The 19,195-nt window shown below is 34.2% G+C and overlaps 1 protein-coding gene across 1 annotated transcript in view; it reads left to right on the top strand.

Annotated features, from left to right (window-relative positions):
* GABRG1 (gamma-aminobutyric acid type A receptor subunit gamma1) overlaps window positions 1–18,647 on the top strand; it is a 67,386-nt gene extending 48,739 nt beyond the window's left edge. Inside the window, exons 6-9 of the mRNA XM_047091749.1 lie at window positions 2,433–2,570; window positions 2,693–2,845; window positions 7,597–7,808; window positions 18,378–18,647. Coding sequence (XP_046947705.1) covers window positions 2,433–2,570; window positions 2,693–2,845; window positions 7,597–7,808; window positions 18,378–18,647 — 773 coding nt within the window. The remainder of the gene's footprint in view (window positions 1–2,432; window positions 2,571–2,692; window positions 2,846–7,596; window positions 7,809–18,377) is intronic.
* Window positions 18,648–19,195: the final 548 nt, after the last annotated feature.

Here is a 19,195-nt window from a genome sequence, read left to right as displayed (position 1 = left end):
TTCAGCCAGGTCACGATCTCGCAGTCTGTGAGTTCGAGCCCCGCGTCAGGCTCTGGGCTGATGGCTCGGAGCCTGGAGCCTGTTTCCGATTCTGTGTCTCCCTCTCTCTCTGCCCCTCCCCCGTTCATGCTCTGTCTCTCTCTGTCCCAAAAATAAATAAAAAATGTTGAAAAAAAAAATTTAAAAAAAAAAAAAAAATAAAATATCCTTTGAAAGCTATAATCTATCTCACTGGCCAAATCATACCAAAGACTTGATGAATACAACATTCAAAGAATAGTTGATATGAAATATTTGAAAATGTAGCAATTATTGTACTTGCCTCTGGATAACATGACTACATCTTTGGTGTGATATCTCTTTGACTATGATTTGGAAATTAATTGTTGGAAATTAATACTCTATCCTTGTGAATTCAATTGGTTATCACCTACATAAACATAATGATCACAGCTAACTTTTTTCAGGTATTCCATATCGATCCAGTAGAGAATTAAGTTTTCTATTCCTAATGTTTTACAACAAATATATTCAAAATATTTCAATATATCCCCATTTCAATAGTCAATATCATGAAATTTAGAGTAATTAAGTAATGAGCTCACTGTTTTTATTTCTACCCACACTCCTATATACTATATTGCATCAACAATGATAATTAAAAAAAATAGAGATTATGGAAAAGCAAGATGGTTAGAGCCTATCGAACAAGACAGAACGCGGAAAAAGAAAAGAGAAAACAGATTTTTAAAACAAGTTAGTGGAGAGATGACAGCTATTTTATCATGGCTGATGAAGAGATCTTGGTACAAAATGATATAATGTTCTGGAAATTTTTAAGGTTGGATAGTGGATTCTGTTCTTATAATATGGTAGACCAACTCTTCTGTTGAAAACAATTTAAAACTTATATTATTAAAAACATTCTCAAACATGTGAGCAATCACCAGGAAAGAATTGAAGCAATAAAAATGAAACCAGAAAGTTGAGCTTTGAATTTGACAGATTTGTGGATTAGAGATCTATTAGAACATAATTTGTACATACAGCTGGGTTACAAAGGCTGGGAGCTTAGGGTAACATGAATAACCTCCCCTTCCCCCATATACACTCTCCCTCTCTCTCTCTCTCTCTCTCTCTCTCTTTCTCTCTCTCACACACACACACACACACACACACATACACACACACAACCACTAAAGTCTAAAAGAACAGTTGCCTCTGCAATCAGCATACTAGGGGTGAAATAACTCCTTGAGAGGATATAATTGCAGACCCACCCTCACATGAATTTTCAGCCTGAATTTCCTTCACTCGATTACTTTAAAAAGCCCTTGTGGATTTTCCTGACCTGTGTCAGACACAAAAATTTTTTGAAAGAATGCACCTCCATGTTAGGCAACTACATTTCAACACAAGTAACTAACAAAAATCTAGTATTCAGAGTATGTAGATAACAGACTAAAAAAAGGGGAGTGGGAAGAAAATCCAATAAAAGAACAGGTAATAGAACAAGCAGTTCTCCAAAGTAGAAACCCAAGAATCTAATAAACATATGAAAAAATTACTAAGTTTTATTCATAATAAGGAAAATGTGAAATAAAATATACTTAGAGACCAGTAAAAATAGGCTGTCCCATCAAGTTAAATGAGACTGTGGATCCACGTGTATTTTCACACACTGGCTGGTGAGAGAATATATGGTATGCTCTCTATGAATAGAAGATTGGCACTGTTTCATAAAGTGGAAATTCTATGCCATCCATGACCTAGCTCTTCCATACATAGATATATGTCCCAGAGAAATTCTGTGTATATGTATTTTGTGAGGCATGCATGGTAATGGTACAAACAACACTGTTAGTAATAGTCAACAAGAAACATTATAAGCATCTACAATAGCAAAATGGATAAGTAAATTTCAGTACATCTTTACAATGGAAGAAATTTACTAAAGCTATGTACATTGGCATGGATGACTATTACAAATACCACATCAAAAGAAGTAAAATATAAAGTAATGCATCTAGTATGGCACCAATCAAGTAGAGTTGAAAAAGATCCTAAAATAAGCTATATGTTTCAGAAATGCATATCAGAACATCTATTTTCTGATTTCAGAAATTAGGTTAGTGGTTACATTTAGTTGGGTGAGGGACTACTACATTGGGATGGGGACATGAATTTCCCTAAGAAACTAGCATGATTCTGTTTTTTGATTTAAGTGGAGTGGCATGGATTATCATTATTGGATCATTATATGGTTATTTTTAAACTATACACATATATTTTATGCTGTATTTTCTATATTTGACATATCCTATCATACAAAAATGAATTTCAAAGAACTTGTCTTTGAATAATGGTATTGCAACAGTAACAGATTTGGATCTTGCTAAACTCTATATGTTTATTTTAATTTTTGTATCTAGATGGGTACCCTAAAAATGAAATTGAGTATAAGTGGAAAAAACCTTCTGTAGAAGTGGCTGATCCTAAATACTGGAGATTATATCAGTTTGCATTTGTAGGGTTACGGAACTCAACTGAAATTTCTCACACCATCTCTGGTAAGGAAACACCAATCAGTGAATGATGCTAGCATCAAACGGCTTTGTATTTAAATCTGTTGGTTCAAACCTATGCTTTTATGTATTTTAATAGCAAAAATAAAACTTTTTTTTTCTTCTAGGGGATTATATTATTATGACAATTTTTTTTGACCTGAGCAGACGAATGGGATATTTCACTATTCAGACCTACATTCCGTGTATTCTGACAGTTGTTCTTTCTTGGGTGTCTTTTTGGATCAATAAAGATGCAGTACCTGCACGAACATCCCTTGGTATGATATGTAATATTATGCTATAGTATCATAAGACTGTTGAAATATTTCAATGTGAAAAAGTTTGTAGTTGAATATATTCGAATATCCCTCTACATTACAATCAGGCAAAAATTTAAAAAATACTCCAGTGCAATACAATGTTGAAAGGAATATATGAAAAACAAGTAGTAAATTGAATCACAAAGAATTTAATTTCAGAAAATTTTATATTTTTTCCTGCTCATGGAGTTCAAGGGAAGCGTAAATACTCAGCAAGAATTAATAAGCAAAAACCACGCATAATTCCTGAATCTTCATTTGGTCAATATTTTCAATCACTTTTCATCAAGATTTTTATTCTTTTGCTGAATCATTGATAGCCAGCATTTATTGACTGATGTGTGTTTAGAAGGCTTCGGAATCTCCTGCTCTTACAATGGTGCTAATCAACAGCCAACTTTTCTAAAGGGCAAGTCGCTGAAAGGGACAAAAACTGCCAGGCTTCTGTCATCTATAAAATGTGTAATTAGTCTATGAATATTTTGAGAGTTGCCTGTACAATAACACTGATTAAAAGGGCAATTTGTGATTCATACTTGATAAAATAGACCTTTGGTTTCTTTCTTTAGCAGTCAATTGCAATAATCAAAATCATATAAGAAAATATGCCTAATTACTATACATTTGTTTAAAAGAAAATAACATCCATTTATGTATTGATATACAAAGATATCTTATTGATCAATTTCATTCCCAAGATCAGTGCAAAACATGATCATACTACTGAAAATTGTGTCTTAAAAAATATAAAGTTGGGATAGTCTATTTTCAACAAAGGAGGTTTTCATGTGGTTTCTATGATAGCTGGTGAATAACTACATTTAATAAATACAGTAAAATGCAAATCACACAAAGGTGGCAAGATAAAGCCCGAGGCACCCAGCTCTGTATTTGAAAATTCAGTGCCCTTGAGAGTCTAAAGAGAGGTGTAGATATAGCCAGTGAATAAAATGTACTCATACCTGAGTTTCGTTTCCCTATTTAAACTAATATTATAATTTCAAATTATTTTATGTCCTAAAGTAAGTAAAGTATTTCAGATTAAGAAAATTGGAATGGGTTGTTTCTATTCTACTATTATATTTGTATAAAGCCAAAAAACATGCCATAGTTTCAGAAAGGGTATAACCAATTGTGGAATTGTGTTGTTATGTGAATTCATAGTTTTAAGTTTTAGCATATCAACTATGAAGCCATAGCCAGATCTATCTTGAAGAATATCTGTTATAATTGTGGGCCCTATGTGTGTGGAGGACCAAGATTTTTCTTAAAATGAGTGTAGGTACATACATACATACATACGCACATAATTGAAGGACAATTTTCTGAGTTTATTTATGTCACATTTATCAAATGTTTTTTTTTATGAAACAGGCAGTGTTTTGGGGGCTTTAGTGTTAACAGTGAACAGTAGTTATAAAATCCTCATGTTTATGGCATTTATGTTTTAGTGGGGTATGCAGGTAATGTACAAATATAAAAAGCATATAATATCAGTGAGTAATAAAGGTTATGAAGAGAAAGCAAAATAAATATAAGAGTATGTCAGGGGATGTGCATAAATATGCTGTTTGCTATTTTGTGTTATGGAGTCAAGCCAGACTGGTTTGAGGAGGGAGCAGAGACCCAGTCAAGTGTGGGAGCTAACCTGGTGGAAATCTGGTAGAACGATAATCCAGGCAGGGAGAACCACCAGGTCCTAAAGTGGGATCTTCTTTGCCATGCCATGCTTGAAGGCCCGAAAAAAAAAAAAAAAAAGCAACAATGGCTAGACTGACTGAGAGGTGGTAGAAAATGAAATTGGAGACATGCCGGTCATTAGAGCATATTTTTAACAGGTCATTTTACAGACTTTGGATTTTATTCTCAACGTGACATGGAAGACTTGTAGGATTTTGAGCAAGGGAAACCAAGGAGGCAATATCAATGAATCTGCTTAATAACCCAAATATTTTTTATTATTATGGATTCAAAGATATTTTATAGGAAATCCACTATCTTATTTTTATGTGAAAGACTGTGATATTAATTACTAAATTAAAGACATACATATCTGAAAGCTAAGTCCTGTAGCTTTCATTGATTTATGAATAGAAATGTAATAGTACTTTAGTAAAGTGAAATTTAATGCAGTCACTGATATTGAAATCAAAGCACACATTGTCTTTAAATTTTTTTTGAGTCAATTGGGATAAAAGTATGGAAGCCAGGAATACATTTGGAAATCTATCGTTTTCTGAGTGTGGCAATGTTGTGATTTGATAAGTTACCAGAAAAAAAGGTGTAAGGTGAGGAAGAGGAAAGACTTGTGTATTCGTGGTAATTGTTGAGCACTTCCTGCATGCCTAGCCTTAATAAATAGTTTTGGTTTAAAAATCATTGCAGCAAAATTGTCAGGAATAATAGGGTAAAAAAGAAATCTGTTATCATATTTGGATATTTTAACATTCTTTCTCACTCATGGTAGAACAATTACGTGGGAGAAAGATCAATGAAGATGTAAAAAATCTGAATGAAATTATCAACTACTTGACCTGATTAATATTCATAGACTATCCCTAACTACAAAACATACCATACTTTCAAGTGCATATGGAAGTAAATTAAGAATTAATATACATAATATAGATAATAGTGGCCTTATCTATTTGGAAATTTTAAAATGACCTTTTAGATAACCCTTGGGTCAAAATGGAAATTAGAAAATATTTCAAACTAAATTTTAATAAGAATTTAACACATAAATATCTGTAGATGCAACTAAAGCATTGCTCAGAAAGGAAGTTACAGTTTTACAATGCTAATGTTAGAAAGGAAGATATAAAATCAATATTCTAAGTATATACTTTAAGAACTAATAAATAAAATAAATACCTCATGTGTAAATTCATTATAAGTAGTAAGATATTACTGTGCCAGTTTTTTAGATGAAAGGCATAGAGACGTTAAGAAACTTCCTTAAGGTCACAGAACTAAAGGAAGAGTCAGACTTTGGGGCCATGTCTGGTGGACATAGAAAGAGAATTGTAGCGGTTTAGGTAAGAAGAGATATGGTATGTGCAGCTGTGAGTTAAGGGTGCCAAGATGAGCTGTGATAAGAACCACAAGAAAGCCATAACTAAAAACAAACAGATACTCCCAGAGATACATACACAGGGCGGGGGCCCAGGGTGACATCCCAATTTTATATGCTGAATTCTTCAAAATATGAAGATTTTCTCTGTGCTTTTTAGGTATTCCATTGACATAATCTTGCTCCTATTCTTTACTTAAACTTGAGATTAAAAAATAACTTTAATTCAAGATATTGTATAAGAAAACACTGTAATAGTTTGGATTAATTTTAATTGTTTGTGACAGAAAACTGCAAATCTCTATAGCTTAAATTAGGTGGAAGAGGATTTGTTTCTCATGTGAGAAGCCCAGAGGTAGGTAGTGGAAGGGCAAATGCAGTGTGAGGGGCTCAGGCTCCTTCTAGTTTTTTGCTGTGTTGTGGATGATTTTAATTCTCATGATTATCTAATGTTCTAAGATGGCTGCTGGTGCTCTAGCCATTGTATTCCTGCAGAAAGCTCTGAGGAACAGGGAAAGATGGGCATTTCCTATCTCTTTAATGCCATCTTTTATTTTTATTGAAATACAATTGACATTATATTAGTTCTAGAAGTACAACATAATGATTCGATATTTGTGTATATTGCAGATCGATTACCGCTGTAGGTCTGGTTAACATCCATCATTATACAGTTACAAAATGTATTTTTTTGTGATGAAAATTTTTTTTAAGTTTATCTATTTTGAGAGAGAGAGAGAGAGCAGAGGAGGAGCAGAGAGGAGGGAAAGAATCCTCTAAGTAGGCTCCAAGGTGTCAGCATGGCCAGACCTCACAAATCGTGAGCTGAAATCGAACGTGAGTTGCTTAACTGACTGAGCTAAACAGGTGCCCCTGTGATGAGAACTTTTAAGATCTACTCTCAGCAACTTTTAAATATACAACACAGTATTATTAACTATAATCACCATGCTTTATATTACATCTCCATGACTTACTTTATACCTGGAAATTTGACATTTTAGACTCCCTTTTTGCATTTTTAATGCCATCCATTGGCCATTGTTTACACCCTTGACTTACTTCTCCTCAGCTGTGTCCACACATGACTGAGAAAAGGGGGCAAAGAAGTTCTTCCAGGCAGCCACATGCCAGCTAAAACTTGGAGAATTTATTGCTGTGGAGGAATGGAAGAATGAGTACAGGGAGTCAGATATCTGCAGTCCACAAATTTAGATGAGGAAAACTCATACAGACACATGGGTCTCCTGGGTGGCTCAGTCAGCTAAGCATCTGACTCTTGATTTCTGCTCATCGTAATCTCATGGTTCCTGAGATCGAGTCCCACATTGCGTTCTGCACTGACAGCACAAAGCCCACTTGGGATTCTCTCTCTTTTTCTGTCTCTCTGTCCCTCTCTCACTCACTGTCTCACTACAAAATAAATAAATAAGCTTAAAAAGAAAAATAAAATTCATACACAAAGAGCACATTGAACATAATGTAGCTATGGTTACCAGTAATTTTTTGTGTAAATCAGGAGTAATCATATCCTTTTGTTTCCATTTTTTGTGACCGCTTACAGCATCGCCAAATCAGATGGAAGAACTAAAATAGTCTGTTACTTTTTATCTCCTATTTTCCCCTCCCTCCGCAGGTATCACCACAGTCCTGACTATGACAACTCTGAGCACAATCGCCAGGAAGTCATTACCTAAGGTTTCTTATGTGACTGCGATGGACCTCTTTGTTTCTGTTTGTTTCATTTTTGTTTTTGCAGCCTTAATGGAATATGGCACCTTGCATTATTTTACCAGCAACAAAAAAGGAAAGACTACTAGAGACAGAAAGCAAAAAAATAAGAGCTCGGTATGTTATAAAAATCTGTATTTTATAAACATCAACTTATTATAATAGAGATGGTGTTCTGAATACTCATGTTATACTTGCTTAGACAAATATGGATTCTTGAAGTACCCAACAAAAGATAAATAACATTAAGATGACACCGGAGTACCTAACATGGCCTACCAGGAGAGGTATATTGATAGTGCCCCTTAGAAAAGACTCTAAATCCCCTTGTAAAGGGTGGTTTCTTACATTGTGGATTTTCCCCAACTGGTAGATTTTTTGTACCCCTCAAATTATTTAAGATCTCTCTTTGATGCTACTTTTGTGTTAGGATTTTCACTTCTAACAAAAGGTGGCCCACAAAATTACTTGATTTTTAGAGATAAAGAACCCTCTTTAATATTAGTATTCAGCTGTGTTTGAAAGTCATAGCTATGAAGTGTTTTTGATTCGCCTATATTTGTGCTCTCTTACTCCCCCTTCCCTATCATGTATCTACCCCAACATACATCACATCAAATTGATATATTAGAAGTGGCTCTATTAATTTCAATATACTTAAGTATTGGATGACCAACTATAATCTATTATAATGGCAATTGTAACAACCTTCAAGTAATATGCAGCACTTACTGAGTATGCCAGGTATTTTATGTGCATGATTTCATTTATGTTCCTATGAGGACAAGTTCAGCGATTTGCAGAAGGACAGACAGCCTTAGGAACTGAAGAATCCAAGACTCAAACCTAGGTGTTTTTTGGTGCCAGAGCTGAAGCTTGTAATCACTCCTTGGTGTTTCCTGTTCTTATAGGAAATCCTCTTTTGCTGATTCCAGGAAATGTTTTTTTTTTTTTTTTTCAAAGTGGATTTGTTCCCAAATACCTAAATTAACGAGAACAGCTATCCTGAATGGCAAGCTTGTAAGCCTACCATAGAGCATATATAATAAGTCACGGAGTTTTCTATATTATCTCCTAACTTAGCAAGTTCTAGGATTCAATGCTTTTCTCCCCTCCTCCCATTTTTCATTAATTTCTTTATCAAACTTTGACATCATTTTCAATTGTATTTTACTTTTCATATTATACTCCAAGGACCAAACCCTATGTGTATTTGTTTTCAGTTTCCCGCAATATTCCAAGAAAGTGGAGCACAGTGATGGCAGTACACATTTGATAACCTACATTGCAGAATTAGTCTGTGACTTTCTCAATTTGACTTATTTTAGCTTACCCATAGGACATAATATAACCCCTGAATGGATAAACCATCAGGGAGCCATAATGTCAATGTTAATATCCATTTGCTAAATTTTTAGGTAAAGAAAAATGCAGGTTTTCTACCATTTTCCTTTAATCAAAGCCAAGCATCCTCTCTGGATTTTCCATTTCATCATTTACTCATCCATAGCTATGTTCAATGACTACTTTGAAAATTTTACTTCTGGAAATTGAATAAAAGGCAGGAAATATATAATCTCACATAGATTCTCTAATTTCATTATAAAATATACAATGTAGCGACTATTATTATATTATCAAAGACACTCAACCAAAAAGTGGCTACTCTACGACTATAGCGAATCAGTTTGGCTATCACATTCACTCAGTAAACTTAACCATTGGAGTGCAAATTTTAAAATTATGATTTTTTAAAATAATTCATTCACCAAATATTTGTTAGGGACACCCATATCCTAGGCAATGTTCTAGAATTTAAGGGAAAAAATCTATACATTGGGTATTTAAAATTTAGCATCAGGCCCAGGAGGCAAAATAATAAACATGAAAAAATAAGGAATAAAAATTAAATAAGAGCTTTGAAGCACTAAATTTCAAACATTAAAAGTTAAATTGATATATATTGTTGACTACCTAGGTACAAAAAATATTTTTATTAGAGCTATCCAGAATAAAGTTCTGTAGTCTCTCCTTTCTGTTCAGTTATGTGATTTATGAGCTCTTTTAATAGTAAATGACATTTTGATTGAAAAACCAGGATCAGTAATCAAATCTGACTGCCTGCTTGGTTTTGTGTTCAACCATATGGTCTTGCTAATTGAGTAAATCAGATTGCACTTTCATGAAGAATAAACAGCTTTGCTTGTTGTCTCGAGTGCTCTACTTAATGGTTTTGTGGAGTCTGTTCTTTCTTCTGCCAGCCAGGACAAAAAATTGCATAACCTAGACCCAGAAGTCTTGAAAAATCTTGGCTTTACACCTTTTCAAATGTTTCTGTTGTTGTTGTTGTTGTTACTGTTCTCATCTTCCTGTTTTTCTTTTCCTTCCTCTTGCTCTTCCTCCTCTTCTTCCTCCTCCCCTCTCCCTCCTCCTCCTTCTCCCACTTCTCCTCCTTCTCCTGAAGTCACTGAAAGATCAACATGTCTATTATTAAGCAAAACCAAAATCCCCTTCTTGAGGTCTCTTTGCTTAACTGAGAATCTCAGATTATTTCAATTTATTTAAAAAAGCGATAATATTTGAATACAATAGATTTTTAGCTCCAATGACCCTCTTAAAAAAACAAATTAATAAAAATACTTTTTACCTTACTCTCCATGTGATATATTAGGCCTTTTCTCTATTTCCCTTCCTTTTTCTGTTCTCTCTCTCTCTCTCCCCCTCTCTCTCTCACTCTCTGTGTCTCCCCCTTTACCTCCCATCTTCCTTCCTTTCTTCCGCCCCCTGCTTCCATCTTTCCATATCTATTTCTTTCCTCTTTATTTTTTTTTATTGTGAATATCATTGACATTTTAATTTGGCCCATATTTCCATCTCATATAATACATATTATTGTGTTTTTACTCATACTTATTAAGAACATGCTTCAGGTGTGTTTATGTCAACATCTGTTTTTTTTTTTTTTTTTAATCTAAGTTAAGAGTGTTGTGGCATGGAATCCAGACTCTACGAAACAGGTAAAGGTCATAGAAATACAATTGTGGTAAGCCATTAATTATTAACTAAAGAGTAGTTCGTGTTGAAACTAGAATATTCATCTCATAGATGATTAGAAATCTCAGAAAACCATGTTATACCTATATCAGGGGCCTGGTATACCCATCTGAGGAGAGACTTACTTATTTGTAATCTCTTAATTTGGTTAAAGTATGCAATCATGGAAATGTATTTCACCGATCATGGACAAGGCACTTTGGAGAGAAAAAACAATAGAATGTGTTCTTTGCTTTCATAGATCTTAAATGCAGTTATGGAAAAATATAATATACATGTAAACATAAGATAAAGTATAATACAAATTAAAAATAAAAATAAAGATAATAAGAGAATTAGCTCAGAAGACTGGGTTCAAATACTTTTTCAGAAACAGTGTTTTCTATAGTAAATATATATTAGCATATTTTAAAGGAAATGTTCATATTGAAATAGAGACAAGTACCATGAAGCCTGACCTATGTGGTTTATCCCTCGCATTGAGGAAATCCAGAAACACCAGGTGATGTGGTCTGTGAAACACTGACTTCAGCACACAGTGCTGAGAGGAGGTTATGTTAATGTGAGTCACGATGGAGTGGGTGGTTTCCTTTCATTTCAGGTGTAAATAACTCACTCAGAAAGTTGTAAAGTAATGTTTTCAAAGGGGATTTGACAGAGAAAAATTCATAGGAAGTGTCATGTCATCGAATTCGTTCTTTCAAGAGTAAGTTACAAAGTTCAGGAGAACAAATTAGGAAGAATATTTAAGATAGAGAAAGAACCATGTGAGCCAAGATGAGTCTTATGTGAGAATAAGATATAGATAGACTTATGAGACTTATGAGAATAAGATATAGATAGACTGATATATGTTCCAAGCTGTATTGTCCAGTGCAGTAGCCATTGGCCATATATTGCTAGGTTGATTTAAATTGATTAAAATTAACCCAAATTTAAAATTCTATCTTAGTATCATTAGTCATATTTCAAGTGCTCAATAGCTGCATCTGACTAGTGAGTACCATGTTGAACAGTGCAGACACAGGACATTTTTGTCATCATAGAAAATTGTACTGGACAGTGCTGGTCTAGAAAATAGGAATCTTAGGAAAGAAAATAACCTAGGTTGAGGATAGAAAAGTGGTATATGGCCAAGTTGTGGAAAGTCTCCAGTACCAAGCTAAAGAATTTATATTTTGTACTGTCAGGACTGTTAAGCCATGAATGTTTTTAGGCAAGATGGCATATTTGTATCTATGTTTCTGAAAGACGATTAGAGGTAGCCTGGAATATACACTTGAATGACAAACAAGGCAGGGAGATAAATTTGGAAACTATTGCAATAGTTCAAGAAGTAATATATCACAGAGAGCAGGACCCAGGATATTAGAGTGAAGATAATGTGTGGGAAAGTTTTTGTTTGTTTTGCCCATAATCCCCACCCCTCAGCTCCTTCTCTTCAAATAAATGATCTTATTTTCAGTTAGTACATATCTATATAAATAAACATTCATCTACCTTTGAGAATACTGAAATAAAAGCCATATAAATATGCAGTTTCACAAATTATAAATCTTTCCCTTAATGGCATTTGGCAAAGCCTCTAGGAGAGATCATTTGATATTGATGAGATGTGAAATACAAGGTTATTTAAATAACTGTAAGGTGTCAGTAGGTGTGGGATGTTGTCAACAGACGGCATAGCCATTTAATATCAGCTGTGACAATGGTCATATAAAGATCCTCGGGAGGTATATAAATACCAACAACAGTAGCTCTTTGTTTTTTTAACTTTGATTTCAAAATAACACTCATATTTCTCTACCTACTTAAACCATCATAGATTATTATAGCTGAAAGGGACCAGATTAGTCACAAGTAAAAAAAAATCTCATTGAAAAAATTAATTTTAGGAGTGCCTGGGTGGCTCAGTCAATTAAACATGGAACTCTTGATTTCGGCTCAGGTCATGATCTCACTGTCCATGGGATGGAGCGCCATGCTGTCAGCACAGAGCCTGCTTGGGATTCTCTCTCTCCCTTTCTCTCTGCCCCTTACCCACTAGTGCGTGCACATGCTCTTTCTCTCTCTCTCTCAAAAAATAAACTTAAAAAATTAAGTTTAATAATAAGTGCACAGTTGAACAAATCAAAAAGTATAAAATGTACAAGTGAAGAATAAAATTCTGTACCGTGAACACTTGCTCCTAGTCTTTAGAATTAACCACATTTTATCATTTTGCTCTTACTTTCCTCTGATGATTATTATTTCCATTATATATCCGATTCTTAAGGTACCAAGTTTATTAAAGTTGTGACTCTTTGGTATAAAAGAAAAATATAGCTTTCCCACCATCTCCATCTTATGCTTTCCTTTAATATTTTATCTTCCCTTTAATAACTATTGTTGACTACTTCTCAAATTTCAAATAATACACTTAAATATCTACCTTTTAATTCATTATCACTAATTATAATGCCTATCTGATTATTATTTTTTTTTAATTTTTTTTAACGTTTATTTATTTTTGAGACAGAGAGAGATAGAGCATGAACGGGGGAGGGTCAGAGAGAGAGGGAGACACAGAATCTGACACAGGCTCCAGGCTTTGAGCAGTCAGCACAGAGCCCGATGCGGGGCTCGAACTCACGGACCGCGAGATCATGACCTGAGCCGAAGTCGGACGCTCAACCGACTGAGCCACCCAGGCGCCCCTGATTATTATTTTTTTTTCAACGTTTTTTTTATTTATTTTTGGGACAGAGAGAGACAGAGCATGAACGGGGGAGGGGCAGAGAGAGAGGGAGACACAGAATCGGAAACAGGCTCCAGGCTCCGAGCCATCAGCCCAGAGCCTGACGCGGGGCTCGAACTCGCGGACCGCGAGATCGTGACCTGGCTGAAGTCGGATGCTTAACCGACTGCGCCACCCAGGCGCCCCATGATTATTATTTTTGATAGTAAATCTTTCTCTTTCTGACCTGAAAATTTTCATCTCATCTCTTTTTCCATGGTGTTAAAATTTCTGAGGGCCAGTACACTCTCTGTTTTTTTACCTCATTTATTTCATTACTTAATATTCCCATCTTCTATTTCTGAGAATTTCCTTGATTCTTTATTTCAATTATTTTCTGTTTTCTCCTAAATTCCTCGTAGAATTCTTATTAGATACATGTAGGCCTCCTAGGTTAATTATCCATGTGTTGCAGATACTCTTTTTTAATCCTATTTTTTACTATCCTATTTGTTATTGATACATTCTTTGTCTGTATATTTTGGGCAACTTCCTTAAGATTTTATTTCACAATGTTTTAGATTTTTTTTCCTGAATTTACAATGTTTTCCTTAATTTCCGAGAGCTTTTATTTTCTAACTGGCCTCTATCCTGTTTTCCTTAAATGGATACAACTTATCTCTTTAAGTATTTCTGAGTGAACTAATGCAAAAGGTTAATATTCTCTTATGTTTCCTGAATTATTAGAATCAGTAATTCTAGCTGTTCATCTCCATGTTTTTCTTTTGTAGTGTTAGTATCTTGAAAGTTCACCTTGGAAGTTCTTGGCGATTTTTCTCCAATAGGCCCTACAAGCTTGGCATGTCATTCTTGAATTTCCAAGTGTCAGATTTCACTTCCGTGGTGGGGGTGGGGATGGGGACCACGACATCTTAGTGCTTCCAAACATGCACACATACACTCTAAATGATGATGAGGGTTTTACTAGGACATTCCAATACCAACTTCAGGAGCCCTAATCCTCCCTGGAGTGGCATGAGATGATCTGATGGTCGAAGTTTCAAGGTTCTAAACGTGAGGAGACATCAACCTGTGTGCATCTCTACTTTCTACATGCATGGATGAGTGATGGTTCAGACCGCAGTAGCTATTCCGGAGATGGGCATTTCACAAAGGCCATGTTTTCCATCCTGTTTTATCATTCCCATTCTTCCTGCTTTAGAGTAAGCATCTCTGAAGCTTTGATGGGAAGAACAGCTCTTCCCCTCATGCTTCCATTTCCTGAGCCTCTTCCAAAATGTGGCTTCCTTTGGTCCACTTCGCTTGTTGGCTTGTTTTCACCTGTTCTTTGTCTTTCAGGAACAGCACAAACTCTGACATGCTGATTGGCCACTCAGCATCACTAAGATCCATCTCATGTCTGTTGTTAACACTGATGTGGATTTTTGTAGGTTTTGAAATGGATTTTATAAAAGTACGGTGTCTTGAGAAAACCTGTGCTCAGGCTGGCATTCTCGCATGTAAAGTTTTAAATGGGAAATTAAGGACACTAATATTAGTCAGTGTTTCATAATATTGATAACATGACCTAATAATATTTCATATTCACATTATTGATATTCAATAACATTAATGATGTTAGTGTATGATACAAATAATAATATATAAGCATACATAAATATAATTTGTACATAAATGTTTTATTTACTACTTAATAATATTCATTTGACATTAATGTATCTTGATGCTTGAAATATATTTTGTATACCTATCTCCTTTATTAATATCTACATAGTGTAGTCCTTAATATATAACCAGACATACATATCTTTAATAATGAGACCGTGATCAATTTATTGTAATGTTAAGTTCAGCTATATTCTTAGTGACGTTTTCAAATAACAATATAATGGTATACTCTCAAAACTATATTATTTAAAGTAAAAAAAAAAACTTTGATTATGTAGTTTATTTTTATATCACTTAACCTGATTTTTTAAATTTTTTCAATGCTTGCTATTTTGGGGGGGGACAGGACCTTGAGAAATTATAAGATGGGTAATAAAGTTGCACTTCAGATAAATGAGGATTGGAATGTGCATATTCTACTGATTAATTTTTTAGTGGTTTCCAGGTCACAATCTGTGTGTCAAAATATTTTATTTTATTGCTACTGTGTCAGCTCTTGGGATATTTTTCTCAGCACATATAAAATATATTTCTGTTCACATCCATCATTCATTAAAGTGTAGCTTCTTTCGGTTTATGGACTTGTGGTGTTTTGAGGGACAGCAGGAAACTGGAAAATTGTCCATTTAAAGTGTCACTGCAATAGAAGCTCTCCATGATTTTGAACACTACAGATTAGTCCATTTTTAAAATTAACCACTCGCAGTTTTTCTCCACCTTTGTGCACTTTAATGTTTAATCATCCCCTCATACACAACTGATATCTTCTAACAAACACACCGTCTTCCTATTTATGGCAGTGCTGAGGGATGTTTGGAATGTATTTTGTGCCATATAACCTAGAAATTGCCTATTAACAAAGTTGTATTTAGTTTTTTTAACGTATTTATTTATTTATTTTGAGAGACAGAGCGTGGGCAGGGGAAGGGCAGAGAGAGAGGGAGACACAGAATCCAAAGCAGGCTCCAGACTCCAGGCTGTCAGAACAGAGCCTGACGCAGGGCTCGAACTCCCGAACTGCCCCGGTGCCCCAAACAAACTTGTATTTTAATCAGTTTCCACTCTGATTAGCACTTGAACATATGTTATTTAAGTACTAAGTGACAAAGAAATGAATACCGACTTGCCTCATTTTGTATATAATTTTAGTGCTCCATTAAAGTTTCAGAGTCTTAGTCAAGTATCCCCAAGTGTCAACCTGAAAAGATATGTCATTAACATTTAATAATATACTGCTTCTGCTTTTTATGATACATCCAGGCAAGTGGAGTCATGAATTGATTTGTGTTTAGGGCATTGCTCCTTATCTTTAGGCTGCACATTTTGTTTCTAATATTATGACTTGTGTGATGCATTTATCTTTTTAAAATATCACTCTATGTAATTATTTGCTACTTTTTACATCTACTGAATTTTAACATTTACTAGTTTGGTTTCTATGTTTCTGGTGAAATAAAATGGATTTTAGTGTAGGTCCAAATTTTTTTTAAATTCTCTTTTGTTTAATTTTTAAAATCTTTTCCATACAATATTTAATATTCAAGGCTTTGAGATTTGTCTCTTTCAAAATGCGGGATGAAAAAATGTAAACATTTTCATTAGGAAGAATTTAGGATCAGGTTAAAATAATTTTTGTGATCTCAGCATTATATTTAGTGTTTAGGTAATAAAATCAATGATTCTTACAAGTTGTAGGATTCACATTTTAAGATAGTCCCTAAATATGGAGAAGTTCTGAAGGAAGAGTTATGAAAACTGGAATCTTCATTAATATTTTAATTGCTGTTTTATTCAAGGGTTCATTAATTTTTTTTCCAGTAACATTAAAAAAATTTTTTGACATTTATTTATTATTGAGAGACAGAGAGAGAAAGAGCATGAGCAGGGGAGGGGCAGAGAGAGGGGGAGACACAGAATCCAAAGCAGGGTCTAGGCTCTGAGCTGTCAGCACAGAGCCTCTTGGGGGCTCAAACTCACAAACCAGGAGATCATGACCTGAGCCAAAGTCAGAAGCTCAACTGACTGAGCCATCCAGGTGCCCTTCCAGTAACATTTTTTATAAGGTCCATGTTGTTGTTGTTACTGTTATTGTTGCTTAGCATGTCTTTTATACCAAATTGTGATATGTCTCCCACAGGCATCAACACTAGCAATGGCAGTAAGATTACCTATTGGCAGCTGAATACTTGTATGTTTCATATTTTGCTTTGTGCTTTATGCACATCATCTCATTTAATCACCAAATGGGTCTGTGTATTACTGTGACTTTTGTACAGCAGAAGACACGGAGACAGAAGGAAGAGCACTAACAATTCCTGTTCGAGGTGACATAACTCTGCTGGGCAGAAATGGAATTGTTGACCAGACCTGTCTGACTCCAACGTGATTGCTTTAATGTCTCACAGTATCCTGGACTTGCTTTATTTTAAAATATTAAAATTTTTTAATTATATAAGTATTATTCAGAACCTGGTATCATAAAAAATTAATTTGATATGGGTCCCACATGATCCTGATAAAAGTAGCTGCTATAAGTGGGCAAGATGGAGCACTTATCATTTAAATAAGTCATGTAATATACTCATCACAGCCATCACAAAAATCAGGTGCTGATATAATTCCAACTATGAGGCTAGCTATATTGGTAGAATGTACCAAATTTTGGACACAGTCGTTCTCAAACAAAAACCTGAGTTTTTAACTCCTGCATGTTGTCTCTTCCAAATATGATGCCTTGCACTTATCCTCTACTACAGACCCTGTCCGTGTCTTTTTTTATTCATTCACAGTTCTTCAAAGCTTTTCTGCATTATCAAAATTCCATCTTTGCTATTTGCTCTCATTATCACCAAAATAAATAAATTATGTAATATAATAGTAGCAAACAGACACTTAGAGAATTATAAATGTTTTAGTGTAAAATATATATTTTTGTTTTAGAATTAGATTCATGGTTAACAATATTTCGGTGGGCCAGTTTTCTAAAGGTATACAATATATTGCACATTTGAGCGTTTTTTTTCCCTGAAAGGTCTTTGGAATGTATAATAATATTAAGTTATGTGTTACAAAGTAAATTATAACCTAAAAACGCATTAGGATTGAACACCTCTCCGATTTCTAAAAACTAAGATTATTTTTATTGCAGAGTTTGCCTTGAGGAGCCAAACTGATCTTTCTTTATGAGATTTTTTTTTTCTGAAAAACTCATTTATTATTTTACTCAGATGTCCCCTGGACTCCATCCTGGATCCACTCTGATTCCAATGAATAGCATTTCTCTGCCACATGGAGAAGAGGATTATGGGTACCAGTGTTTGGAGGGCAAAGATTGTGCCAGTTTCTTCTGCTGCTTTGAAGACTGCAGAACAGGATCATGGAGGGAAGGAAGGATACACATACGCATTGCCAAAATTGACTCCTATTCTCGAATATTTTTCCCAACAGCTTTTGCCCTATTCAATTTGGTTTATTGGGTTGGCTACCTTTATTTATAAATTCTGTTCACTAGGCAAAAATCATAAGAAGTTTAACTAAATCCGATAAAATCTACTGCACTTCAGTAACAGGAAGTTTTAAATTTAAAATGCAGAAAACCAATGTAAAATTAAAACTATTAAAATGTAAAACTATTGAACCATTCTATGGCTTCAAAGGTAAATAAAGTAGCAGCTTTCATATTAATTTACTTAAATGTATGTAAAATAGATTAGTTGCAAAATTCAGTATATAAAATACTATTATATATTTTTACTTTAATCTTATTTATTTTACTTATATCCCATTAAGATTTTGAATTTGTTAAGTTCTGTGATTCATATTTTAAAGATGGATTACTTTAATTATTTTAATAATATTATATTTAAATATAATCTGTCCCTTTTTGTAATGGGAGCATAATCTCATGCCTAATGTTTATATAGTAATTTTTTGCTTGGAAAATATTGTTATTTTGATTTTTCTCTTACTTTTTATTTGTATGCCCTGTTTGCAATAGAGCTAGTGAAAACCATGATTTCCTGGCATTTCTATCCAGATGTTTTAC

The sequence above is a fragment of the Lynx rufus genome, unplaced genomic scaffold (assembly GCF_022079265.1).
Source record: "Lynx rufus isolate CCGP_SWC_20201006 ecotype Redwood Valley unplaced genomic scaffold, mLynRuf1.p SCAF_3, whole genome shotgun sequence".
Classification (NCBI taxonomy): domain Eukaryota; kingdom Metazoa; phylum Chordata; class Mammalia; order Carnivora; family Felidae; genus Lynx; species Lynx rufus.
Note: the sequence above shows the minus strand (reverse complement) of the source record. Positions and strands in the feature narration are given on the sequence as shown.